Source organism: Chelmon rostratus, chromosome 21, assembly GCF_017976325.1.
Source record: "Chelmon rostratus isolate fCheRos1 chromosome 21, fCheRos1.pri, whole genome shotgun sequence".
Lineage (NCBI taxonomy): Eukaryota > Metazoa > Chordata > Actinopteri > Chaetodontiformes > Chaetodontidae > Chelmon > Chelmon rostratus.
In genome coordinates this window covers 19,388,946-19,416,851 of record NC_055678.1, presented here as the reverse complement: position 1 = coordinate 19,416,851, position 27,906 = coordinate 19,388,946, and the positions used below count along the sequence as shown (strand labels likewise).

Sequence of the window (27,906 nt, the reverse complement as noted above, 5' to 3'; positions counted from 1 at the left end):
TTAAGCAAAGTGAACTCTTAGTTAGCTGTAGTACTGAAATGTGTGATGCATGAGTCGTCATGTGTCAGCTGCATGCTAACTTTAAATGACTGTATGATTAACTTTGACAGGCTTTGAAAGTTGTACAGCAGTCAAGCTCTTGAGGCCAAACAGCAAAAAAAAAAAAAAAAAAAAGTTCCTTAATCTGGACAGGATACAGCCGAAGGACACGCAGGCTGTGTCCTTCCAACTGCAGCACCTGCATCAGGGCAAGTCTAGCCAAACAAAAAGCCTTTGTTCTCAGTGGACTTAGTGCTATTCCACCTGCATAGTAAAGTCCACCTGAAACTATTATGGAGGCAAAATAAATGGCCCCTCCCAAATGTAGGGCATGCCAGAGACGCTCTCACCTGCTGTGTTTCCAATATATTTTAGAGGAGTAGGCTAAAACAAAAGCATTTTCCAGCTATCTCAGCAGTGCAAAGTCATGCGAGACTGTCAGTGCTGTCTTCAAAGGCTTCCTTTATTAAACTTTGAACTGCAAAGTTAAATTATCTAAACTTGAGCAGGTAAGGGGATGTCCTAGAGCCGTACCTTGCTTGTAAACTTCAAACAGGGCAGTTGGCTCAGACTGTCACGCTGTGTTTAGCGCTGTTAACTGTTAAACTGACTCCTGTTCTACCTCTCGCAGTGTGCAGCACATTATCGGGCAGGAAAAGACGCTTTTTCTGAGGTTTGCAAATGGGATGGCATGGGAAGTAAATGCCATAAAATGCCAATAAAATCAGGTTTTGCAGCAGATTATACCAGGCCATAGCTCGTCAATAATGCGTGCATGTTATGTACAAAACTACTTGGACAAGTAATGGATGAGGATTTTTAAAATGGTCAGCCAGAACACGTGCCATGTCTTGTTGAATAGGATTACAAGATTTTCTATGATAAAGTCAGCATGCAAGCTGCCGATGTTGCATCTTGTACCCTTGTTCAAAATGAGACAGAGGTCCCCTAAATCTTGAGAAAGACTATGCACACTTGGATTCAATGCCAGCATTTGATCTTTAGACCTTCATCAGGGCAAATGTTTGACCGAAAGGAATCCAAGGGCTTACAACATCAGACATCAAACAGAGCACACTTACACTTTGTGTTTGTGGTTCCCAATGTCCAAATGAATTGGAAGCTTAACATCTCTCACAAAAAAAACAATGCAAAACCAATTCTTTATCTTCACAATTTATAGACCAAACGATAAACTGATTGACAGCCTGTATTTGTAGACTACATTATATATGGTTTGTATGATTATTCTAAGCATGCAAATTTCTGTTTTTTTTCTTTTCATTTTGTATTTTTTATGATATTACTTCTAAACTCAGAGTTTAAATTTAATCATGATGTTCAAGAGTGGTGTTGTATCTATTCCTAACAGGTATGGTAATAATAGAAGAGTGCTGGTAAATCATGATATTCAATAGCGGTGTTATATCTATTCATAACAGCCGTGGTAATAATAGCAAGGGGCTGGTAAATCACGTATGACATTTTTTTAATTATCTGACTGTTGACATCTAATACTGCTGTTCACAGCTTAGCGCTGTAGCTGCTTGAACCAAATGAAATGAGTGGTTTGGCCCTGGCAAATAAGGAAATTACACCAGAGTAGCCAAATAAAAATTTTACACATCTGTTAGAATAATAAAATATTTTTGCATTATTGCTTCATTTGCTTGAAGTGTTGTTTTTACTGACTTGAAGAGCAGACAAAGAATCCCTGAGTGATGTGCACTTTAAATAAAATGAAACTGAAGTTAAAATACAATTAATCTAATCTGTGTAATGAGTCTAATAATGTCCATTACAACAATCTTCCGTTGAATTCTGTGAAGATTCCCAGATTAAATTTTAGTTGTCTGTGTTAGAGAGGTATTGATGGCACTCTGGGGCCTTGTAGCCTTGTTGCTGTATTGTTGCATTGAATTTTATTATACTGAAAGGTGTTTCTAACCTGTACATTGACTTTGGGCAATGTATTGTGAAAAATAAGTGGGGCAGCAGTAAGAAATACACAAACGTCTGTTGCAAGTGCATAAATAGGTTCAAAATTAATAAAGTTGTATTATTTCTACAAGACAGCTGAGTATGAGTTTTGGAAATGCAGAGCCTAAAGGCAGAAGTGGTTTGGTGTGCAGATTTATTTTCCCCACATTCAAAATGTGACTGAATATATATTTTGGGGGACACACTGAAGTTATGGGCAGATGTCTGGTGCTTATGCATGTATTTTAATGAGAAAAGACAGCAATATTCACAAGAACGGCTAAATGTTTTGGACCATTGTGTTTTCAATAATCCCATCACTTCAAACACTGATACATTGAGACACAGTTTATCCCCCTACCATTGTCTTCTCCCAATGCCCCTACCCCCAAGAACCAAATGATTTTGTTTGTTGTTTACCTAATTTATGTGCACTCATTTCATTTGAACTCGGCGTGAGAGTCTTCACTGTGTGTTTTCTGTTTTGCCATCATTTATGTTAGTGCTAGCATCCCTCCTTCTCTCTGCTCTCTGTTCGACCAGTGGGAGGACTGAGCCCCTCCACAGTTGTTTTTAGCAGTTGAAGACAGGCTCAGTTGTGAATGACATGCTAAGGTGCTGGTGGAGTCTGTGTTTTAAGATGAGCTAGACCAGAGAATATTAAACAGGTTAGAACAGACTGGTGATGCTGCTGTGCCCTCGCTGTTACGAGTGAAGTGTTGTGATGTAGTCCTGGTGTGTTTTATGTGAAGTCAACACTGTGCCAGACTGCATTTATGTAATAGCCTTTTAAATAATACATTGCTTGTCAACAGCCGGTCATAAAGTAACTTGGGACGCAGTTTGGCCCTATTGTGCTCTGATTAATTCGGCATGCAGTTAACACACCAGTCATAATTTCATTTTAATGAAAACTCAACTGCTGGCATTTGCTCGCAGTGTTCTTCACCACCGTTGTGGAAGAATGAAATAATGGGAGTAACAGGTGAACCAGCTTTAAGTGACCTATTTTCTTTTTAAACAAGTGCTGTGGATCTAATTAATGCCAATGTGAAGAGTAGATTTTGAAAAGTTACTGATAAATATTCGTCAGTGAATCAGCATGGCGTGTTAGGAAAGGAACTTGAAAGTGTTGAATTTGAGAACTGAATTCGGTGTTCTCGGTGTGGTAGAATGAGAACCTCTAGGCTAACGGGGCAACGTGTGATGGAATCCGCTTTTGGTTAATGAAGCCAGTTTGCTTTGATGCATTAAATACAACACCCTTGAAATAGGCTTTATTTTTCCTACGTGGAAATGTTTTGGTAAAGGCAACGTAGAAAGTGAGCAAGGTGGCCACCATTAATTTCTCTTTGTTAACTCCCTCTCATGAGATTAAAAGAGTGAATAGCAGTTAGGCTCAGGTCAAACCAGCCTAATGACTCTCCGCTGCCAGTGACTATCTGAGCTTGACTTGTGTAAATGTTGTGCTCCTGATCACCCCCCCCCCCCTCCTCCTCTGTGTCTCCCTGGTTCTGATTACAGGAAGGAGGGAGTGAGTTGGTGGGAGACATGATATCCTGCCAGCCACACCCAAAACTGACAAGATCTCATTTTGTTTTGTCAGTGGAAGGAAGCATCTCTGTAGATGTTTGCTGTTTTGGTTATGACACATTCCTCCTGCTCTGTCTTCATCTTCATCTAAATACACAGGAAAACGCTTTCTATTTCATGGTATTCACCAGTGCTTGGTTCGGGTTAAGTGTAAGCATGACACCTGATGGTATCAGATTCCCCCTCTCACTGCACTGACCTGATACCGTCACACCCCAACCAGCAGCGCACCGTCCAGGGCCGACTTGAGAGGACTCGTTTCCATCGCCACAACCAGGAATAGCTCGGTGATGTCCAGCTCAAGATCACAGCGAGGTGTCAGGCCGTACATTTTCAGTTTCGTTTGGTGCCTCATCAACTGTCTGAGTGTGTCTGAGTGTGAGAGAGAGGTGGGGAGGGAGCAGGAGGTGTTTTTCTGTGATCAGACCATGTGTGCGAGCCAGTTCTCTCAGGCTGTACAGTCTAACAGCAGCTGCCAAACAGGTTCTGCTCCACCTGTCTGAATATGGTTTACTTTATAGCTGCATTTTTTGACACCATGAATGTGAGTGTCTGTACTTGAAAGTTTACGACTTGATCAGATGTCAGCCAGGGAGGGGCTGATTGTCTTTCCACTTTTTTTTCCCCCCTGTCTTGCAGCAAGTGCTGACATAGCTGCTGATTGCATAAGTCCATAAGTAGAATATTTTGGATTCCAGGCATTTCCTGTCCATTCATTCTAACTCTGAGGCACCAGGCTAGCTACTATGTCGTTGAGAGATGCAGTGCATGTAGCAGCTTTGCCGGTCCAGCCGCCTTCTCTTGAGGTTGTTCATGTCGTGTCCAGGCATGTTTATGCACATTTTTTTTTCCTCCATTGACTCCCTTCTCAGATGGCTTGATATGCTGGGAATTTGATGACATCACTGAACTGAGAAAAGATAACAAATGGCACCCTGCTAACTGAGAGTCAACACATTTTAAATGAAGGACATTGGGGATAGTGTATTGAACAGCACAGACAACACATTTAAGGGCAGACTGTCCTGCTGAATGTGACTTTGTGAGAAGAGTCAATAAGCCTATCATAGGTAAATACTGTATGCAACCTTATCTGTAGAGAGGTGAGCTCACTGTAGATCAAACAATGAAACCAATGTGACGAAACACATTCACTGTCAGTTACTGTCGAAGTTCATTGCTCTTCTTCTGCCAAGTGAAATTCCTGGGGATAGCCATATGTGAGAGCGGAAGTAGGCCACGTCACTGTGCAGTGGAAACTGGTCTGATCTGCTGTGTTTCTGTGTCGCTCACTTCTGACCTGCCATTGTTATCCCGATTAACCTGAAACTAACAGGTACTTCCCTGTCACAAAAACAACCGTGTCCACAGTCTTTACAATGCAAATTCACCTGTATGTGTGTGTGTGTGTGCGCGCATGTGAAGCCTGAGAAACCCCACGAATGAATCTACCATTATTTGAGATTTATTTATTTATCTATGTTTAAATCTAAGGTAGGCTTAGATGAAACCTTTAAAAAAAACACTGAGCACCAGCTAGAAAATGACTTTATTAAAGCAAAGTACTGTTTAGGGTACTTGTTTTTGCAAAGCATCATCTTTGTTAAGATGTAGTGGTCAGTCAAATTTCATTTTCCAATATTGATAAATTAAGTGTTTGCAGTTACGGCTGCTTGACTTGGCAGACAGGCTTAATTTGACTTACCTGACTCTTTAAGACCAGTCTAAAGCCAAGACTAGTCTTAAGTTTATGCAACTTCCTCCCTTGCTGCTAATGCTCTGCCCTCTGAAAGTACATGTAGCGGATAAAAAAAGGTACCTCCTCCATACAAATTGTTGCACGGTAATCAGCTGCTCTAGTCTACGTCATGTAAAACTGCTAAATTGTTGCCTTGTTAGCTGGGCTTGTTGAATATTCGGTGGTTTCCTCTAGGCCACAGCCAGACTGTACACGATGTTGAGGGGGAGCAGGTTAATCTAACAGTCTGAACTGACAGCCTTAAACATCACTGCAGTTCACATAATTGTGATGTTCATTCCCAGCCATGGCCCTTGATAAGTAGCTGGTGTAGAAATAACACTTGAGTGCATTTAATGAGTGGGTAATTTCTGCTCTAATGTCTGTCACATTACTTGAAAGGCCACAATTAATCTGGTCAGAGAGAAACAACTGTGGGATTAGGATGTCTGAAGACTGCAGAGAGAAACTCACACCTGACATGTAGCATGACTTAGTGGCTGGTTTACAGGAGGAACCCAAAATTTCCATACCGGCTGTTTGCTGCATTGTTTACGTTTGTGTGTGTGTGTGTGTGAGGGTTCTAGTCCTACTCTGGTTTTCCATCAGCAGATTCCTCTCGTAGCCCTTAGAAGCCATTGTGTGTGTGAAGCAGACCTCCCACCCTGCCTTTGTCTGCAGAACTTACGGCCCTGAGCTCCGTCTTTCTGCTCCGCTGCTTCTCCTGAGACCTTCTCTCTCACTCTCTCTCTCTCACTCACACACACACACACACACACACACACACACACACACACACACACTGTGTCTATAAGGACTACAAGCTTGCAACCTGCTGCAACGATGAACCGCCAGCTGTGTTTATGTCATCAGTGAGAGTTGTAATTGGCTAAATTATGGCTGAATATTTTTGCCAGCTGACAGCAAGTGTTGTTAGCAACAGTTCTGAAGTGTACGCTAGTGTTAAAGTCCATCTGAAATTAACTTTTGCTAAGAAATAATTATATATTTCTTTGATGTTTGTTTTAAATTTTGTGCAAGTTCAGTCAAAATTCTCATATTTATATTTCATATTATTTTCTGCATGGATTTCTGCTCCAGTATTTTATTTTTTAAATACCAACAGCTAAGCTATTGTGGAGCTCCAACAATTAATTGATCAGTTGATTAAAAGTAAATTGATCGACCGACCATCAAAATAGTCGAAGGCAATTAATCGATAATGAAGGTAATCGTTAGTTGCAGCCCTATACTACAGTACTGATTCGAAACTGAAGGACTGACTGATACACTGTACATCAGTACATTGCTTCATGATTAGCATCCCAGAGTAATGTAATCACTGCTAATGCTATCAAGTAATGCTAACTAATGTCAGTCAGTTGGACACCGTGTGTCCTAGTAACACTGAGCTGTGACTCAATAGATTTCATGCAAGACCCCAATCAAAGGCGGTTCAGACACTATTTACACAAATTTGTTCCCTCTTGAAAAAGAAAATGATTTTTTTAGGGATTAACAAAAGATACCAAATGTTGCATGAGGTCTAAATACAAGCAGCAGCTATACAATAAATTTGTCTAGAATGAAATAGGCCCTACAATTGGCAAAAGTGTGCAAATCTGGAAATATCTGAATTAATAATAGGTGAGTGTTTGAATCTGAACAAGCATTTAAAGCTCTGTCTGTACCAAAAAAAGTATTGAGGTTGAATAACCAGCACTATTGATGTCAAACAAGATAATCATAACTATTTAAAGATATTTTCAATCTTTCTTCTACTACTAAGAGTGTGAAGGTCTTAATAAATCTAAAATGCATGTTTAAGATTTTATACTAACTGCAGTCAATGAATGTCAGACTACCTTATCATACTGAAGCAGTTACCTAATCTTTCTGTGGCAGTGACCAAATGGTCCAAAACTCCAGAGACCATCACCCATTTGCTGCCATATGATTGAGACCCATATGCTGCCAATCAGAGTGGTAGACAGCGAGGGACTCAAAGCAATAATTTGGTACCATGAGCCCGAATCCGTCATGCCATCGAGAGCTACTGTGAATAAACACACTGACAAACAAAGAGGGATGAGCTCAAAGTCAAGTTAACCAGGGCAGACAAGCTGGCTCTGACCACTGAAGTCGGGCATATGTAAGTCTCTCCAGTCCGGTGAAAATAATTCCTGAGTTACGCGCTGTTTCCCCTGCTGCTTCTCTGATGTCCACCCTTCCTCTCTCTCCTCTCCCGATTTCGGTGAATTGAGAGTTTATTTCGACCGAACCAGAGTTGGTGGTGATTGTTGGAACGGTGAAACGATGAACCAAGAAGATTTGGTTTCTGTCGAGCCTGAGTGAAGTGTGTTTTGCGATGATAAAATTACCGTTCCTGTGAATGGAGTCTGGTGGCTTTGGCGTGAGCAACATAGCAGCTGTTTCAGGTTAAACAAAAAGGATCTCGCTCTTTAGCAAAAACGTCTATCTCTGTAGGGATCTTTTCCATCGTGTTTTCAGACACAGCAATCTGAGCCTGTCAGTGGCAAAAGCAAACACTTAGAGCAGACGCACTCTTGACTGCGTGCAACGGCCCAGTAGGTTTACTTTGCAGCCTGTTTTGCGGCTGCCGGCTGCAGTCAATCGTTGGCTCCATCAGTTTTTTACCGACTCGACCACAGAGGCACTGGAAGATAATGTCCATAAGCACAGATATTTTCTTATTATATATTATTTGACCGGAATTTGTTTCCATTTGTGTGAGACAGTGAAATCTTCCAGGACACTGGAAGATCTCCAGAGTTTTCAAAAAGTCATTGTTGTTGTGGTAAAAATTAAACATTAAACTGTAATCCAAGGTAAGCATGGTGTACATTCATATCAGTAAACCCAAAAAGACAACTACGCATGCACACTGATGTAAATGTGTTGTATGAGGCGAAAATATCGTTGCTACGTAAAAATGCTCAGTACCACTTATAGTCAAGAGTGGTGCAACAAAGATGAAGTTAGAACTATTTGTCAGTGTGAGCAAAGAGTTTGAGCCCAGTTACTGCTGAGCCCAGTACAGCCTGCTGTATCAGAGGAGTGTTGACTTTTTCTTTGGGGAAGCTGGAGTTGGAAATATGTGACGCAGCCCAGCAGTGACTCAAGGCAGCGCTGCTGATATGAGGGTAATACTAGAACTGCGTATGTCTCGATTTGGACCGAAGCAAATGAGCTGGTTTAGATGGAAAACTGTGACTCACGGTCCAGGCCTTTGTCACGGACTTGTGACACCGTGGCTCATATGTCTGACTGCAGCTATGAGTTTTCCTGTCCGTCTGTCTGACATATTGTGCACCGAGCTGCTGAGTGTCAGTGAGTGAAGGAGCCGGGGCGCTGAGGGCCTGTTTGCTGCTCTGTGGCTGAACCTTTCCCTCACGTGACGGAGCTTAGTGAGTCAGTCTCTCTGTATAAAGTCGAGCCCATCAGTTAACCACAAGTTGTCTTTGCAACGCTCAGTCAGTAATTTCCTGTTGTTACTTGAAGAGAGAATGCAAGGATGATATTATTTTCGATTTGTTGTCTTTCTTCTCCCCCTTTCCTTTCTTGTCGTCTTTTCTCTGAAGTGGCGTCTATGGAAACCGCCTGTATGTGTGACAGGTGTCATCAGCTGCTGTGTGCTCCTCACCATGAGCATGTGGAACAATTGTTTCTTAGCTTTGCCCTGACTGACCTCTGGCCCTGATCTTTGTGTGATTGTGTGTGTGTGTGTGTGTGTGTGTGTGTGTGTGTGTGTGTGTGTGTGTGTGTGTGTGTGTGTGTGTGTGTGTGTGTGTGTGTGTGTGTGTGTGTGTGTGTGTGTGTGTGTGTGTGTGTGTGTGTGTGTTTATGTTCGTTCATTGATGACATGGAATGAAGCTGCCAGTGGAATTCCTTTCTCTCATCGGTCTTGTTGGAGAGAACAGTGAGCTACCTGAGGCTCCATAGATTCTAGGCTGTGATCCCACATTCCAATAACTCTTGGTAATGCTGAGGCGGCACACATTCACAGACAGGTCTGTCCCAGGTTGTACCAACGCTCAGAGCCTAGTCCTACACTCTGATGTAAATTGAACATGGTCATTAGCATTGCCTTTGCCGTTTCACTTTGCTAACAATGGCTGAGCAGAGACTTTAAAAAGTTACAATAAGGTGCGGCTCTTATGTGCTGCATTAGTTATGGATTTAATCAGCAGCTTTTTCAGTTTGATAATCAACTAATTGTTGTTTTTCAGCAAAAATGCCAGATCTTCTGATAAAAGCTTCTGAAATGTGAGCCTTTGCTGCTTTTGTCGTGCAACAGTAAATTACTGGTCTTTAGTTTTTTGGCTGATGGTCAAGCAAATTGAAGGCATTATAGTGGGTGGAGTCATTTGTATTGATTTTTTTGTATGAAATGAATCTCAACTCACTGTAAGATCAGCCCATTCCTGGTGTTTTATGGTGTTTTAGGGAGAAATTGACCAAGGCAAGAATGTGAATTCACAATCAGCCAACATCTTCCAGGAAAACGACTTGTTTTTACGATGTGAAAACATGATGATAACGTGCACATACTGAGACAAAAACAATGTAAACACTGAACTTGTGGATTACTAGTTTAACGCTGTTCTTTCTTCCCCTCCTGTCCGTCCTCCCTGCAGCGTGCGTCAGTGGGCCCGCAGGCTCCACGGTGGTGCTGAGACGAGATGAAGAGGTTCAGGCGACATGGCCAGGAGTCCCAGAGAGATCGACTCAAACAGGAACTCTTCCAGTTCAACAAGGCAAGTGAGCCCCGACACAACAGCTGAGCGACATGACAGGAAATTAACCGAAGGCAAAAATCATCGTGTTAAATGTTGAATATTAAAATGTGCTTAAAAAGACGAACTGTTTCCTGATGTTAGCATACTTTTCCTGAGCCATTTCTCTGCATGTGGCCAATTGTTACCTGGTGTTGATGGCTTGTTACGCTACCGGTCTGTCATCGTGTACCCTGTTTATACGCTCTACACTCACAAATCAAAAAAGGGACAGCTTCTCTAATATGCAAAACCAGATCCTGTCCTGGACAAGGATGGGGCTGCTGTGGGTGTTCAGCAAGATACGGGTTTACAGCAGAAACTGATTCATGCTATTACCGCTGAGTCCAGGGGTCAGATGTATCCATAACAAACATGCATACATTATTTCCCGCACATAAACTAATATTTCTAAAACAAAAAAAGAAAACTAAAACATGCTAATCATAATAATAGATGATGCATGCAGCTGACACATACTTCAGACCAAGTGTGCACACTATTTTTAAGTGCAAGCTGAGGGCAATTCTATAATATAATTTTGCTAGCTGTGTGTGGATTTTGGGGCATTAACCTTTTATTTTAGCCTTTATTGTTTTAAGTGCTATAAGCTAAATGATTGATTACCACTCTGACTTTGTTGACGACGGCTGTGATGTCACTGCTGTTGTTAGTTTAGAGCATCTCTTGCCTTGTTGGAGGGCCATGTACAGTAGTTGTTCTGTTCTCTTTATTAACTGGTATAAAGACAGGTGTATCATACAGACGTATTGATGTACACAGGCACACACACAGAATTTCACACATCCGGTCCCTGGAGAATCCAGGAGAGTGTACGATGCATATCCCAAAAAAAGGATCAGTCTTACTGTAATTTAATATTAGTTATATGAGTAAAGAGGAATAAAAACTGAATGGAGTGTAGAGGAATTTAACCAGCTCTTTCAAATGGAATGAAACTTCTGTTGAAATGAGCAGTTTTATTCTGAGATGTTTACATTTATCCTGATTGATTATTAAGCATTTACCCAGACAAAGTCCTCCTGAAAATCAGGACAGGGTGGGTTTGAGGCAACAGGATTCATGTTTCAGTGTTGTCATCCTTCCTGTTTCTTGTCCACCTGCTGTTATCTGCAGGGTGTTTTTACTGCAGCCTCTTGTCTCTATCCTATCCTGTCATTGTCTCTGCTGTCACAGCTCGGTCTCACCCTCCCCCTGTCTGTCCTCTGTCTCCTCCTCAGACAGTGGAGCATGGATTCCCCCACCAGCCCAGCGCCCTGAGCTACAGTCCCTCCCTGCAGCTGCTGGCCATCGGCACCCGCTCCGGTGCCATCAAACTGTATCCTTCGCTGTGCCTGTGTGTAAATAGTCGTCAGAGAGGAATCTGAGCGTCATGTTTGAACTTGAGGCAGGCGGTGCTAATGAACGGCTGTGACGCGGCTAAACCCTCGTCTGCAGTTCACATGGGCACCTGGTTGAGGTATTTCATTTTCCCACGCTGTTGCTCAACGCCGCCTGGTATTGTCAGACGGCGGAGTTTGTGTCGCCACAGCCTTTCGCACAATTCTGCTCATTGACGGGGCAGCGGAGCCAGCCGGTACACTCTCCCCACTGACACAGAGACACACACTGGTTTTGATAACCCCGATACCTTCTCTCAGTAGCATAATCCAGTCATACAATGCAGCAGATTGTTCAGGGATAGAACAGCAAGAGGGTGCAGATAAAGGGAAATCTGTGAATGAATATTATGAGTCAAAGAGCAGGATGCTTCAGGCGAAGTCAAAGAACAGAGCGGCTTCTGTTGTTTTTCTGCAGCACACTAATCATTTGATAATGTCACACTTGAATCACTCTCTATAAGGGACATTGTTGTTTCTGCACAGTGAGGTCAGGGTCAGATACACTGCAGCAGCCTTGGAGCTGCTTCACTGGTTTGCTCATTGACACTTGAGCAGAGTGGGGGCTGCTCACTTAATTGCATGAGCAGGTTATCCAGCTAGCTTTAGGTTTAACTCAGGTTTTCTGGCATCATGAAGATACCTCACTTTTAACTGAGGTAAATCACCATGGTAACCTATGCTGCATGAATATGTTCAGTTCATAGGATCAGCCAGTCTCCTTCTCAAACCCATGTGTTACCAGACTGTGTTGATACTGCCATTAAATGTTAATAAGTTGTGTGTAAAATGGCCCTTTCAAATAGTGAGTTTGTCAGTTGTCAGTCCTGCCGCTGGAAAAAGTTAGTCATCATTTCTTTATGATCCTGAAATGGACAAAAGCAGTGAAAAGTGACAAAGAGCAGCAGAGGCATTTTTATAAATCAGCAAAATCGCTTGCTTCCCATAATGATGTGAGAGATTATAGAAGAAACAAACCCATAAATGACCATGTGTCCACTCTGGGAAGTGACAGTCTAATGAATGGTGACAGTAGTTGTATATTAGTTTAACTAAGTTTCTTTTACTCCCGCCAGAGGTCCTGACACGGTATACTTTTACTGTCTTAACAAACAATATTGATATTTACATTGAGAGTTGCTCACAATGCATTGTGTGTTTCCTTGAGTCAGCTGTTTCAATTCAAGTCAATTTTTTTTAGGTATTTTAAACCTGGCGTGTTACATCCATGTTTTTTTGCTAGCAACCCTCGTTACTGCCTTTGTTGGCACATGTCTGCAGTACAGCCACCTGTAGATCAGTGCAATAGTGTGAAACCACTGGCAGAACTGTGTATCGTAAGTTGCCTGGTGAAGGTCTATGACTGTGTTGTGTCTCTTATAGACTCAGTGCTCACAGTATGCAGGAGTTCAGCCTTTTCGTCCATGTTTCTATTTCTATGCATCTGTCTACCAGATGTGCATTAGACAAGGTTTATTACAACAGTGAATGAGTTGAATTAAAAGTATTTTTACGAAGTGCTTTGCTGTCACTAAATGTGTCACAGTTTCTTCTTGTGCCACATTATCTCACAGTGCTCCTAATGGTTCTGATGACAATACATGTGATTGCCTTGTAATCAAGAACTCTGCCTCTTTGAAGTGAACGTTCTCATGGCTGGATCGGAAAACCTGAGTTAACTAAGCCAGCTGGTAACCTGATTAATGATACCAGTTATCCAGGATCACCAATATTGGTGAAAAAAGCGAATCTGCTTTGAGATACAGGCTCCTGGTGCGTTTATCACTTGATGCTTGTATGTCTAAATGTACTGTGTCTATCACAAATCCCGTCCGTCCTTGACCAGTGGTCAGGTATGGAGCTCCAGGTGTGGAGTTCATGGGTCTACATGATGAGAATGCTGCCGTCACACAGGTGCACTTCCTCCCCCACCAGGTACAGTCAGAACACTGACAACACTCCCATCAGCATTTCAGCCTTTTAAAGTAGCCTGACTTGTTTGTCACAGAGCAGATTGTCTTCTGTATGGATCAGTATTCTCTGCCAGTCATTAGGAAAGGCATTTTGTGACTTTTAATAGGCTTGTGGACAATATTGATTTATTGTGGCTTATGTTTAGGTTGAACTGGTTACTCTGCTGGATGACAACAGTCTGCACATGTGGACTTTAAGAGCCCACAAGGGACTCTCTGAACTTCTGGAGATAGGACGTTTCACTCTCACCGGACCACCTGGGTAAAACACACAGACACACCAGAACACATTTCCCTTTCTTGACATTTTTCCAGAGCAGGTAGTTGTCAAGAAATCTTTATAGGAACTTGAGAGTTTTAGCAATACTTCAACCAAAATGTAATTGTTCCAGTTGGGGTTTCTGGGCTTTACTTCCTCCCCCTCTAAAAGTCCCTGAGCCTAAGGTTGTACTGTCCAATCACTCAGCAGCTATCAAAAAGGAGCTGACCTATCCAAGCCTCCAGCCTGGAATAGCTTCTTCAGCTAACATTGCTTGTTGCTTGTATTAGTGTAGTGAATAAGCATGGATCTTTCTGGTATGTGATTCACTTCCTAGAGCTCCTCAGTTCTTGGAATTATTTGTTTGAAAAGGCAAATCCATCAAGGCACTGTGTATTAACCCATTTCTCAAGAAACAATTATCAAAGACCAATTCCCCTGGTTCAGCTTCTTAAATGTGAGGATTTGATCAGATTCATCGATAGTGAAAATGGTCGTTAGTTGCAGCCCAACTTTAAACAAAGAGTAGCTGCCCATCATTCTGCCCAGTGATCTCACCTCCCTCCTCTTCTCCACCTCAGTGCCCCTCCGAGTGTGACCAGAGTGACAGCAGTGCTGGCTCACTCCTTAGGGGAGCTGCTGCTGCTGGGGACAGAAGGAGGACACGTCTTCATTGTTGAAGTCCCGGGCTTCAGAGAGCTGGAAGAGAGAAACATCAGTCTCGATCAAGTCGCCAGCAGGTCTGCAACTACAACACACCAATGCACTGCACATTGTTAAGAAAAAAGTTAGAAAACCTTCAGCAACAACCCTCCTGCTGGTGGGTGGTGTACTGCAAGTTGGGTGCTGCTTGGTTTTGGCTAAAGATTTTTGTCTGTTTGAGCCAACAAATGGACGATGCAGAAGTTCAGCATTGTTTTTTTTGCATATGTTACCCACATTGTAATGATACTGGTTGGAAATTGGCAAAGTTTCCTGTTAATCCTACAAAGCAGCTAACTAGGATCCTACAGACTGACCTGGAAAATAAACAATTACAATAAAACCTAGTGATATTATCTGCCTTATTACTTATATATGTTTTTATTTATTTATGTTAATTTTTTACCAGAGTCCTGGTAGGATCAGACAGTAGAGTTACATAACTGGAATTCAGAGGCACACAAAAGCGTATTTGGAGTCTAAGTTCAATTTAGTTGAAAATTAGAGCTATTATGGCTCACATGGCAGCCGGCGAGAGTGCAGACACTCTCTCTAGTGGAAATAGTGGCCAAGCTCTTAACAATGTTGAACATGTGCTTTTGGCATCAAAGGCCAGTGAGAATTGAGACCCTTATTAATCCAACCTTGGTGGCAGCGTGAGAGCACCTGATTTCCCAAGACTGGGATGTGAGCTCTCCTGTTTGTAAATCTGAAGCTGTGCCTCTATTGTACAAGGCAAAAACTGCCTGCAGATTCCAGTTAACGGTGAGATGTTTAGACTTTTCACAGTTTGTTCAGGTAAATGTTGTGGCCCTGGGTTTAAATTATTTGACTTGCAGGTCAGGGATTTACTACCAGATGCACTCAACACAAGTACATGAGCTTGAAAATCAACACAAACTTACATTAATACTCAGTAGCTTTGCGTTTTGTAGCAGGGTCCCACCATGTTTGTTTTCCCCTTTTGGAAATACACAGTTTCCTGTATTTCAAATGGACTGGTTATAAACAACATAAATGTGTATTGATCCTTCTTGATGCTTCTCAGTCCCTACAGATTGATGAGGTTGATAGTTCTGTTGTCTCTCTTGCTCATTCTCACTCATTCTTTTTCCTCTCTTGTGTTTGTCCTCACTCTTCTGTCTCTTCCAGTGTACCGGACGACTACATCGGCCGCAGGAATCTGGAACACGTAGAGGCCTTACAGGAGAACCCAGTAAACCCAAACCAGGTCGTTATTGGCTACGGACGAGGTCTCATGGTTATCTGGGATCTGGAGAAACATCATGCCCTCCAGCACATCCCTGCCACACAGGTAACAGCTCTGTAACTTAATGTTAGGCCTGAACAGAATAAAAGCCAGCACTGGATAATCTAAATGTTGATTTATGCCCTTTATATTTCCCATGTAACATTGTATAACCATAGCAACTGGAGAGTGTGTGGTGGACAGAGGACGGAGGCTACATTCTCAGTTCACACAGTGACGGAAGTTACTGTCGATGGATGGTGGGTGGAGAGGACGTGAGTGACGAGGAGGAGAAATCAGACATTCCTTACGGTGAGGAACAGCGGCACATTTGTCTTTACTGTCAGGCATGACGTGGGTTTTTCTGGAGGCTGATGATGACTTGTGTTTATCGCTACAGGACATTTCCCCTGCAAGGCCATTTCTAAAATAGTTCAGCTACCTACAGCAGAAGGGTGAGTTCACTTTTTCCACCAGTGAGATTCATTTGTAACGTCTGTCGCTTGTCCTCTCTCAGTGAAAGTGGTTGGAACATTCTGACCGTTATAATATTTAACTTTACTTCCCAGATGTGTGACATGACCCATTGTTACACATTGATCTGTGGGTAAACTGAACTGAACTTCAACGTGTGTGTGTCTGTGTCTGTGTGTGTGTGTAGGCCTCCATTCCTGCTATTCAGTGGTGGCATGCCTAGGGCCAGCTACGGGGACAGACACTGTATCACAGTGATCCACAGTAAAACTCACGTGGCTCTGGACTTCACCTCCAGGATCATTGACTTCTTCGTCATCAGAGATGGACCTCAGCACACAGGCAGGGAACACACACCCTCACAAGCAACTGATGTATGGTAGACGCACTCATGTTTGCAGAAAGGAAGCTGTTTTGTCAGTCTTGAAAAGCTGATTGTCGATATCCATCCCAAACAAAGTTGCTTAGACTCTGATTTTGTAGATTTATGTAGGTTGAACAATAGCAAGATATTTCCAAAGAAGTCCAATTCAGCTCTTCATGTATTTGTTCTTGTTTTTAAAACTTGTTTTTAAAACTGGTTTTCTATAAATATTACCCTTTCACTTTCTGTAGTAATCTGATTTGTAATCTGCAATATGTGTAATCTAAACAAAAGACACTTACACTAATCTGGGCAGGAGATCAGAGATGACGTGTTTCTCCAGTTATCTTTCTCCTGGTGAAAGGTGACTTCTTAACCCCATTTGCATCTAGTAAACCTGGCCTGTATCTGGATATCTTGTCTGGATGAGGAAAAATGCACGCTGATGCAGGTGTGAATGCACCCAGAACACACTGTGATCGGATTGTCCAAACCACGTTTGAAGGTGGTCTGCACAGCTGTAAATAATGTCATTGCAAATTTCAAAGGTCACCAAAACTACCAGTAGCAACAGTAGCAGCAAGGCTTTCATCACAAATATTGTCGTTATGAATGTCTCCTGACTCCCCAGTGTAAAATCAGAAAAGTTTGTTTGACATTAGGCAATAGTGTCAGACACTGAGTGCTTTTTATTAATCTTGTTTATAGTGTTAACTCACTACATGTTTTACTCAGCCTTTCTGCACGGCCAGAACTGGCAACTTTTATGTTAACAATGTGGAGCTCACACTGAACAAATGGTGGTCGACGGTTTATTCAAAAGACGTTAACAAAAGAGAGAAAAGCCATATTACACTGTGCACTTCTACTGTGAACATAAATTAAGAAGAAATATGGGAATATAAGGAGCTGCTGATGCAGATGATTCGATCGGGTTCTGTTCTATATCACTGATGTCTCGGTCAAAACCACAGTCAAGCCACAGGTAAAATATTACTCCAGTAATATGAAAACAAGCTCACTGTCGCTTAAATCAGATCTTTTGACAGTAGACATGAGGGAAGTTGGACCATGGAACTGCTCAAACTGCAGACAGACGACCAGAATTTCAGACCTGCCAGAAATCCAACCAATCGCCCGACAGCCAGTTCATGGATTGTACAGACAGCACGTCTCACAGAAATTAAAATCCTGCTTCATCCGGATGTTGTCTGCCTGGGTTCAGGACCACAGTTTTATTCAGTAATAGTATCCTCTGAGGTTCTCCAGGGGGCGTTTCCGCGGCTGAGAGAACAACCCTGGTGATGTCATCTTTGATCGTGGAGATTTTTTAACATAAAGCCTGAGTACAAACTAAGTATAAAAAAAAGTATTCGTCTGAAAGCTTTTGATATTTGTGGTTTTATGATACCGTCCTGATAACGAACAGTGTCGGATTCATTACTAGCATGTAAACGCACTGTGTCTGCTGAAACCTGATTTCTACCAGTAACCTGGTTTCTTGTGTGCATGGAAATAATGCTCATTGTGAACTCCCACCGTTGTCCTGGGGAAGGTGTAAACACCCTGAAGACATGCAACCTCTGACACATGGACTATGTAGCCAGTTTGGCAGAGCACTGTAGATAAGTCTAGATAAGTGAGACTAACTTATCCCAGATCAGCGTATCCAGTATATTAATCTGTAACCACTGCTCTGTACTGTCCATCTGCAGGAGATCCCAGTGCGCTGGTGGTCCTGGTCGAGGAGGAGCTGGTAGTGATTGACCTGCAGACAGCGGGCTGGCCAGTCATTCAGACACCGTACCTGGTTCCCCTCCACAGCTCAGCCATCACCTGCTCCCACCACGTCTCCGCTATCCCCCTCAAACTGTGGGAGAGGGTCATCGCTGCTGGAGACCTGCAGAAGACGCACTACTCCAAAAAGGTACACCAAAAGTGTTCCCTCTTCAGAAAACAATGGACTTAAATGTAGATCTTTGATTTTTTAAAAAAGTTTCAGTTAGTTTGTCACATTTGCTCATATCCTGCCATACCTTTGTGTTTATTGATCATTTTTCACTGCTGTTGTCACATCTTGATGAATTTCAAGCTAGATATTAGTGACAAGTATGGTTGAAATTACTTATTTTCAGCAAAGAGCACAGCTATTTTCATCTTTGTGTGAAATTGTTTTAGATATCATAATAATCGATCTGACAAGAAGCGTCGTGGTTTGGTTTGCACATTGGCTTCAATGGAACGTCAGTAATAATTTTGCTACATTATTTTGCAGTGGAGACTAACAATGATTCATAAGCAGTAATCAATGCATTCTGAATTGTTTAATTTATTGAGCAAATCCATATCCTGTAATTACTTGCCTCAAAAAATTCTATATGTTCTTCAGTCATCAGTTAATAAAGCTAGAAATATCTTACATTTTGTTCCCATCTCTGAGTACAACATCAACCTCATTAGAAAAATCTTTTCTCCTCAGAATGTCAGTGTATTCCAAACTTGGACACTATGTTCAGTACTTTTTGACCAGAACCATGGGTGTAAACTACCAGATGTTTTGATTTTCCTCCTAAGTTTAAGGCTACATTACCCTGTAACAGTATATTAAAACATGTTGGTGTACTTCAGTCTGAAATACAATACAAATCAGCATATAATCACCATATAATGGTACCTCTGCTGAGAGACTTTGGCACATAACATTTACCCACATTCAAAACTTGAATGCGACTCTAAAGAATCCCCCGAACTCTAAAGCTGTTCATCATATATGGTATGCCGTGTCCTGAACATGGACACATTCCTTTATTTCTGCTCGAACAGATGGCATTAAGTTAGTCTTATTGTTAAACTTTCATTTCCCCTCTCTCCATGCAGCCATGGCCAATAACAGGAGGCCAGAACCTGGCCCCAGACCCTCCACAGAGAGACCTGCTGCTCACAGGGTCAGTTCATCTCAGCTTTGGGAATATCTGCTGGAACATTTTTTTTTGGCAGATTTAGGAATATCCTGTTTTTTTGTGTGCAGGCATGAAGATGGGACAGTGCGTTTCTGGGATGCATCAGGAGTCTGTCTGTATCCCATATATAAGTTAAGCACAGCTGGAGTGTTCCACACAGACGCTGACCCCAATGACAACATGAACCAAGGCACTGAAGGAGAGTGGCCGCCATTCAGAAAGGTGTGTGTCTGTAGTGCAGTCTACAGTAAAGTGCCTTAGTGTGTGTGTGTGTGTGTTTGTGTGGATTAACAGTGAAACTGCACTGAGGCAACCTCACACCAAACTAAAGTGGTTTGACAAAAGAAGTGTAGCTTCAAGGTCCTCTTACAAACTCATTCTTGTCAAACTGCTGTTTCTAAGGCCAGAATGAACTGTCCCAGTCAAAAGTGGGAAGGTTACTGGCCCGAAGTTATGACTCACATACAATTAGTGTTTTTTTTTTAAAGGGCAGTCTAAGATCTGTTCAGTCTTTACAGTACTGCTGCTCAGCCTGTGGAAACAGTTTACAGTGTCTTCTAAGCATCTGGAGGAGCTTTGTCAGGTCTGAGAAAGTAACCCTGATGATGTCACCACTAATTAGCTGGTGTACCTGTTGTCCAGGTTGGCTGTTTTGATCCCTACAGTGACGACCCGAGGCTCGGCATTCAGAAGATCCACCTCTGTAAATACAGTGGTTATCTGACTGTGGCTGGCACTGCTGGACAGGTGAGATGACCGGAGCTTAAATTCTGTGACGTTTCTTCAGTTCTCTGACATGTGCACTTCTCTTTCAGGGTTTAGACAGAGTATATGTGAAGTCAGTGTGGCATAGACTCAATTTTGGAAGTTTTTTTTACTGTCAACTTCATTCCTCCGCTAACTGGTTTGAATTGGCCCACACTGCTGAAACGTAGGCGGGCTGACAGAGTTAGGCTGCAGTGGCCAGAATGGGCCTGTGCTTTTCTTCTTGATATCAGTTTTCACAGAGGCTTTGTTCTGCTTATTCACTCATGCTCCGCCGTGTCTCATGTTTTTCTTTGCAGATCCTGGTGCTAGAGCTGAATGATGAGGCCGCAGAGCAGACGGTGGAGGCTAAAGTTGTGGATTTGCTGCAGGGCCAAGAGGGCTTCCGCTGGAAGGTAATGAGCAGTGTTGGATCAGTTATTGCAAAAACAAATACTTACCGTGTGTAATCTTACCGTGCGTGTTACAGTGCATTACTTTCCCTTGCATCATTATTTTTCGCATACTGTACCACCCAGCAATAGAACACTGCAGCACCACAGAGCTGATCGGTATATTGTTGGTTTTCCTGTTGATTAGGGCCACACACGGCTGGAGGTGCGAGAGGAACCGGTGCTTTTTCCTGCTGGCTTCCAGCCTTTTTCTCTGGTCCAGTGCCAACCTCCCGCTGTGGTCACCGCCCTCACCCTGCACTCAGAGTGGAAGCTGGTAGCTTTTGGCACCAGCCACGGCTTTGGCCTATACGATTACCAACAGAAAAACAACGTCCTCATCAAGTAAGGAGACAGTGAAAGACTAAACTTTCTATGTACAGACACAGCTTTAATTAGTTTTTACAATCTAGGTATTCGCTGCTTCTTGTTTTTAGCAGTTGTGTAGTTGCATCTGATGGTTTCCTTTGACAGCCACTCGTTTTGCCCATGTAGGTTTTCCTAGCTGGTTTGTGGATGCAGTCTTTGTCGCAAGCATTCCTCTCTAAGCTCTATGTCACAGTTCCCCTGAGATCGCTGTATCACAGCACTCATGACACATTTTTTTTACATGCAAAAACATACACGGAAGGGAGGCATTTCAAATAAATCAGTTCAACCTTTGGACTCAAAACAAACAAAGCTGTAAAAAATCATTGATTTCCAGCTTGCTGCAGGACACCTTTGTGACTGTGAGGGCTCTACTCTACAGCAGTGGTTTTATGATTACTCTGACAGAGGGTTTTTAATTTGAGCCATCCTTTAAATGGATCGAATTTCTCTGAAAGTTGCTAAAAATTTCTGGTTAATTTGTAGTTCATCATCTGTGCATTCAGCACTGTGTGTATCGTCTCCTTATTTCCCCAATTGCAGGTGCACCCTAAACCCCAGTGACCAGCTGGCAATGGAGGGTCCTCTGTCCAGGGTGAAGAGCATAAAGAAATCCCTCCGACAGTCCTTCAGGAGAATCAGACGCAGCAGAGTTTCGCTAAGGAAACATCACGTCAACAACGCTGCCAAGGTAGATCGATGCACAGCTCATTAGAGAAGCAGTACTGAGTGGATGACAGGTGACAGAAGGTGGACTGCTTAACACCCCTGGCAGGAGGCAGATTCTTCTAAACCTTCATCACTCGTCTCTGTGTGTAGCTCCAGGAGGCGAATGCTCGTCTGGAGGCTGAACTGGCAGAGATGGAGCTGGCTCCTGTCCAGAGGAAGATCGAGGCTCGCTCCTCAGACGACTCCTTCACCGGTCTTGTAAGGACGCTCTACTTCGCTGACACCTTCCTCTCAGACAGTGAGTTACACCGTCAAACTGTACATGTGGCCGATTTAGAAAATGTGTACTCTACTTCAGGTTTTTCAAACATCTTCTAATTTTCCCGTAGGTTCACATAACACACCCTCCCTATGGGCAGGGACCAATGGCGGCTGCGTGTTTGCATACATGCTCCGCCTTCCTCCTGTAGAGCACAGAGCAGACGAACCAGTGACAGCACAGCCAGGTAAGAAGCAAAGTTTTTGATCTTTTGGGAGAACTGTTCTCATCTGTGTCCCCTTGTTGTAACATTCTTGCTTTTTCTCCATTATTCCAGCGAAGGAGATCCAGCTGATGCACCGGGCTCCCGTTGTTGGCATCGTGGTGCTGGACGGTCACGGGGCTCCTCTCCCTGAGCCCTTGGAGGTGGCCCACGACCTGGCTCGCTCACCTGACATGCAGGGCTCACACCACCTCCTGGTCATATCTGAGGAACAGTTTAAGGTCAGGGCTAACACAGACACTTGGGAACCTGATCACAGCCTTCCGATCAGCTCAAAAGATAATTTCTTAAGAGAAGCCTGACCGCATGAGTGCATGCACCTCCTGGCAGAGCACGTTAACCAGCAGATAACAGCCAAAAGTTTAAATCTAGCTGTCATGGAATTAGTTTTTCAGTACTGCCAATAACAAATACTTGATGTCATGTGCTGCCTGTCATGCTTGTCCATTCGAATGAGGAGCTGCTGAGCCACAGAGCATGCAGTTTAATATAAGAGCTGCAGGTTCTGGGGCACATTGGTTGCTCACCTGGTAGAGAGTCCTAAGCAGGGGTCCGTATTTGATTCCAACCTGTGGCCCTCCATGTTTTCAGTAAAATGTATTGATTTAAGACCTGTGGCTAGTTGTTCAGCTGACCGTGTTGGTGCTTGTTCAGGTTTTCACCCTGCCAAAGGTGAGCGCGAAGATGAAGCTGAAGCTGACGGCCACGGATGGCTCCAGAGTGCGGAGGGTAGGCGTCGCCTGGTTTGGCAGCAGCCGGTCGGAGGACTACGGTGAGAGCGGCCTGGCGGTTCTGACCAATCAAGGCGACCTCCACGTGGTGTCGCTGCCGACAGTCAAGATGCAAGTTCAGTACCCCTGCATCCGCCGAGAGGATGTCAGCGGCATCGCTTCCTGTGTCTTCACCAAGCACGGCCAGGGTAAGGACATGCCTGCACTCGAGTATGATATTCAGTGATAAAATGCCTTTCCCAGCCCTCTGCCTTGACCATTGCAAGGACAGGCCTAACCCGAGCATTTGCTTAAACCCAACCTTCATGTTAATCTAAGATAAAACCAATCCCTAAGATTCAACACCTGCAGTGTTCAGCTCTGACTACTGCAGCAGCAGCTGCGACAGACGACTGGCAGACAAATCTGTTCCTGTTATCTGGACACACTCAAATACTCAAAATACATATTGATAACTGAGAAATATAAAAGAAAGAAGAGAAATAAGCCACTTAATGAAGTGAGATGCTAAGACACATTCCTTGATCTCAGTCACAGTGTTTGTCCTCAGATTTGTGTCAACAGCTGGAGGTCAATAAGTCACAGACAAACTTGTGTCAGCTGTGGCGAGGCTCTTGATGTCAGTAGCTGAGATGGCTGGTCGAGGGACAAATTACACGCTGTCGTTACCACCAGCTTCGCACATACCACCGCTGCTCCGTCCGCCAGCTCGTGCTGCTGTGAATCTAGAGGCCACAGCGTTTTAAATGATTTTATTTGAAGAATAAAGAGTTTTCTTAAAAAGATGCTCTTCCAAAAAGAAAAGTTTTCGCCTTCAAGTCCACGCAGCTCAGTATGAAATGACTCCACATTAGACTCTCTGTGTTCTCAAGCCAAATGATTGTCCTGCACCTCTCAGAAACCCTGTGCTGTTGTCTTCTCTCAGGCTTCTACCTGATCTCCCCATCTGAATTTGAACGCTTCTCCCTGTCCACCCGCTACGTGGTGGAGCCTCGCTGTCTGGTGGAGGTCCCTCTTCGTTCAGGCTCCTCCAGCCAGCACAGGTCACAGCCTGACGGCGCTTCATCTGCTCACAGGTGTATATACACTCTGGGTTCCTGTATTTTATGCTGGAGACTTACGGTGTCTTTCAGTACTCATTCATTTATTTATTCTCTGTCCTTCTAGAAACACCAGACAAGACGGAGAGGATGCAGGTAAAATGTTTCAGAGACTGAAGAAAAATAAAAAAAGAATCAGCATCATTCTGAAACATGCATGTGCCATTGGCTGAGAGAACACTACATTTGCAGATGTAGTGTTGTGTTTGATGTTGTCAAACTCTGTGCTTGTGCTGTCTGTTTTCACACACACACACACACACACACACACACACACACACCTTGTTTGTGGCTGACTGTACTGACTTGTCCTCTGCCTGCTGCCTGTGTGTTCCAGAAAGTGCAGCTAGACGTGTTATGGAGCATGCTTTGCTGAATGACGAGAGTGAGTACTGGAGAGAAAGCGACAGAGGAGAGAGTGTATTAAAACTATACAGTAGAAATATCATGCAAGAGGCCCCTCTTTTACCCTGTTTGAACCCTTAAAGTGTGGCTTCAGCTGTAATGGCACCATGTGCTGCCTCTCCTAACCCGTATGTCAGCTTCCTGCTCCTGTTGTCATTAGAAACGCCTCCATCAGCATCTTGGGAACCAGCAGTGTTCACCAAAACATCATCCCATCGCATGATTTCTAGGGCTGCCACGGATCCCAGCAAACTGTATCTTAATGTGACTGAACTGCTGCCGCAGGTCTCACATGAAGTGTGAAGTGTTGTGTTGAGAACACGGTTTAGTTACTGTCATGTTTTGTTTGCTTGCAGAAGTGCTTCAAGAGATCCAGAAGTCACTAGAAGGAGACCAGACGTAAGTATCAGCCACTCATAGTTCAGTCAGAGGGTTTGTCCTTTTCTAAAAGCAAGTCCCTTTGAGAAGTAAATTTTAATGATCTAAGTATAGTTTTAGACGATGCCCTGCCAGACCAAGCCGGAAACTACCGGGAAAATATTCAATACTAATGATAAATCATGATAAAAAAATCATAACTCAGGGTTTACTTACTCGCCTTTTCAGGGGCTTTCAGCCACATCATGCAATGCTTAACAGCTTCTGCTGCCCCCAAGTGGAGTAAAGTCAGTGAATGCAGTTTTAAAAGTATATCAGAAGTAATACCACCTAACAAACACCATATTTGCTAACAAAACGCTGTATTATTGTCTCCTAATACCAAGTATGATTTGAAGAAGATGAATAGTGATAATAATCTCATGTTTATTGAGTTGCATGATTGCAGAGTTTGTTAATGTGAGGGTTAAAAACATTGTGCACGGTCGAGCACATCGCTGCATCCGTTAAATGAGCTTTTTTTTTTGTTTGCTGTATTTGGCCCTTTTTTTAACCCCTAGCTGGATATATTCCAGTCATGGTTAGGATCCAGCCGCCTTAAAGCTTTAGCCATGTTAAGGAGCTGTTGTCTGTTCGCCGCAGGTCATTCTTGGAGAATAATGTGAAGAGCGCTGTAGCTTGAGACACATCTCTGGACAGCTGAGGTGTGAGACCAAGGTAGAGGCACGTTTTTACCTTTTGATACTAAAAACCGATGTGTGATTGGCAGTTTTGAGTAAAAGTATTTGATTGTTCGCGTGTATTTCTGCTGTCTGTCCTCAGACATGTGTATGAAGTGTCCTGCAGTCCCGTAGCAGCACTCGCCTCCTGCTCGGCTGACACAACCACTACTGACCCCTGACCCCTCGCCTCAGTGACTGACCTCCCCACCCTCAGCTCGCAGCAGCCCCTCATAGAGAGACACCAAAGGGCTCTTGGCAGTAGTGCTTTCTGAGCACCATGAGGCCGTTTGAAGGCTCACTCACGGTGCAGACAGAGGGTGAAGGAAGAGACGCCACCTGTGCCTAAAGACCACACGCTGTACACAAGTCACCCGAGCACGGTCGCAGCCATTTAACCCAAAGCTACATGAAGCACATTCCTGACATGTGACCAACGCCATAATTCATTACACTAAGATCGGTGCCAGCATCCAACCAGCATCTCACACCTGCCGTCAATACCACTGCTGAAGCCGTTTGACTTAAACATCAACCACACCCACTTCATTCTGAAAGCCTTTATCACCGCCAGCCTTCTCATGTGGATTCTGCCAGTGGAAGCGGTTCGTCCAATCAGCTCGCTCTCCGCTGCGCAGTCTCACTGGCCTTCATCTCCCCGCATGGACATACAGCTGGAAGGAATGTGGGGGATGATTCGACTAATGTGGATGAAAATATTTTGTATCTCAAGTTTTCTGTGATTTGTGGCTTTTTTGTTTTTGTTTTAAGAAACCTCAGATTTGTACTGTGGAAGCAAATTTCTGCCAGGAAAAGAAAAGCTGGATGAAAACTTAAAAATGATTTAAAAAAAAAAAACCTCATGGTCAAAATTATGTGATAGTAAAGTCGAAAATTACTGAGCTTTCTCGTGATTTACCAGGATACCAAGGTATCATCACTTATACTCAAGTGTTTTGTTCTGTTTTACTTTGTTTGACACAAGCCATTTTTTTACTATTGCATAATTTTGACCTCAAAAATGTGCTATTTCTCAATCTTACTTTGCTAAGTCAGAGCCTTGATTTAGCATAAATCTTTTTATTTTTGCCATTCCTTACGTGTTGTTCTTCATTTTTTTTGTGTAAATGAGCTTCCACACTATTCAGATGAACCATCAAGGGAAAATGTCACCGGTGATGCCCCAGAAGAGGAAAAAAAATGTTTTTATGTACGTTCAACCACACGGATGTTAACTTGTTTTTAATTTTCAGTCAACATTTACTAAATTAGTAAAAGCATTACAAAGTGTACAGCGCTGACACGGCCCCGCCCCTCCCGTCCACTCTGTAACTATGGAACCGGCCGTCGGTACTTCTCCACTACTGCGGAGCACACAATGCTGTACTTTTTTTGGGGGGAACAGCTTTCTATGGGGTTTGGTTTTTAATTATTTTTACGTACACCGTTTTTTATGCCAGCAATGAGTAATGTAATTTAGAAATGTAATTGTAAGCTATTGTAGTGAAATGTTTTTAATATATACAGTATGTATGTGACTCAGTCTGTACCTGTGGGCCTGTTGTAACGGGGTTGGCTGCTATTTAGCTCGTACAAGGAAATATTTTGGTACTGTGTCTCAGAATGCTGGGTATTTTAGTGTCAGCCTAGAATATATTTTTGTAGTGAACTGATTAAGAAGCGTAATTTTTTTTTTTGATTTGTCACTTCACACTACAGTTTTCTTGTGTATAATTATTACATGTTTTTTTTTCCCAAGAACCGATGTGTCTGTTTTTATTTTCTCATGGCGCTGAGCTCATGTTTTCCACTTCACTCGTCTCTGCTGCACTGCGAAAAAATCCTTGACGCTCGGTGAATGTTGTTTCAGAGTCTCCGTGTGCCCCGCTGAAACCTGAGAAAAGGCAAAACATTTCGACTCCCAACCCATCATTTTGGCCTGTCTGATTATACTCTAAAACTCAGTGTTCATTTTCAATTTCTGGTTCCTTCTAAAAGCCCAGCTATAATCTTGGTCTTTGTGAGCCACAGCAGCCGGGCCATCTCTGGTGAAGTGGATAAAAGAGGGATCAGTTGTCATACATGCACAGCCAAGAGTTTTGGTCATCCATTATAGAATGAGGCGCTTTGTCCACTAATTGCCTCGAGCCACGGTGGCTTCGCTGCAACCTGAGCTCTCTAAGGACCTGGCTGAGGCTGGGGCTGCTAACAGCAGCAGCTCTGTCAGAGGATGACCCTGCAAGATGACTCATTGTCATATGCAACCTGAA

General features: G+C 43.2%; 1 protein-coding gene across 1 annotated transcript in view; it reads left to right on the top strand.

The window, feature by feature from the left end:
• llgl2 (LLGL scribble cell polarity complex component 2) overlaps window positions 1-27,391 on the top strand; it is a 28,806-nt gene extending 1,415 nt beyond the window's left edge. Inside the window, exons 2-27 of the mRNA XM_041962627.1 lie at window positions 10,009-10,128; window positions 11,388-11,485; window positions 13,400-13,481; window positions 13,666-13,781; window positions 14,360-14,518; window positions 15,633-15,795; window positions 15,909-16,041; window positions 16,130-16,184; window positions 16,391-16,545; window positions 18,283-18,494; window positions 19,445-19,512; window positions 19,596-19,749; window positions 20,170-20,274; window positions 20,592-20,687; window positions 20,872-21,068; window positions 21,636-21,783; window positions 21,912-22,059; window positions 22,151-22,267; window positions 22,358-22,524; window positions 22,958-23,222; window positions 23,960-24,110; window positions 24,202-24,230; window positions 24,472-24,519; window positions 24,896-24,938; window positions 25,560-25,634; window positions 25,740-27,391. Of these exons, the coding sequence (XP_041818561.1) occupies window positions 10,054-10,128; window positions 11,388-11,485; window positions 13,400-13,481; window positions 13,666-13,781; window positions 14,360-14,518; window positions 15,633-15,795; window positions 15,909-16,041; window positions 16,130-16,184; window positions 16,391-16,545; window positions 18,283-18,494; window positions 19,445-19,512; window positions 19,596-19,749; window positions 20,170-20,274; window positions 20,592-20,687; window positions 20,872-21,068; window positions 21,636-21,783; window positions 21,912-22,059; window positions 22,151-22,267; window positions 22,358-22,524; window positions 22,958-23,222; window positions 23,960-24,110; window positions 24,202-24,230; window positions 24,472-24,519; window positions 24,896-24,938; window positions 25,560-25,599 (3,024 nt within the window). The 5' untranslated portion in view covers window positions 10,009-10,053 and the 3' untranslated portion in view covers window positions 25,600-25,634; window positions 25,740-27,391. The remainder of the gene's footprint in view (window positions 1-10,008; window positions 10,129-11,387; window positions 11,486-13,399; window positions 13,482-13,665; window positions 13,782-14,359; window positions 14,519-15,632; window positions 15,796-15,908; window positions 16,042-16,129; window positions 16,185-16,390; window positions 16,546-18,282; window positions 18,495-19,444; window positions 19,513-19,595; window positions 19,750-20,169; window positions 20,275-20,591; window positions 20,688-20,871; window positions 21,069-21,635; window positions 21,784-21,911; window positions 22,060-22,150; window positions 22,268-22,357; window positions 22,525-22,957; window positions 23,223-23,959; window positions 24,111-24,201; window positions 24,231-24,471; window positions 24,520-24,895; window positions 24,939-25,559; window positions 25,635-25,739) is intronic.
• The last annotated feature ends 515 nt before the right edge of the window (window positions 27,392-27,906 follow it).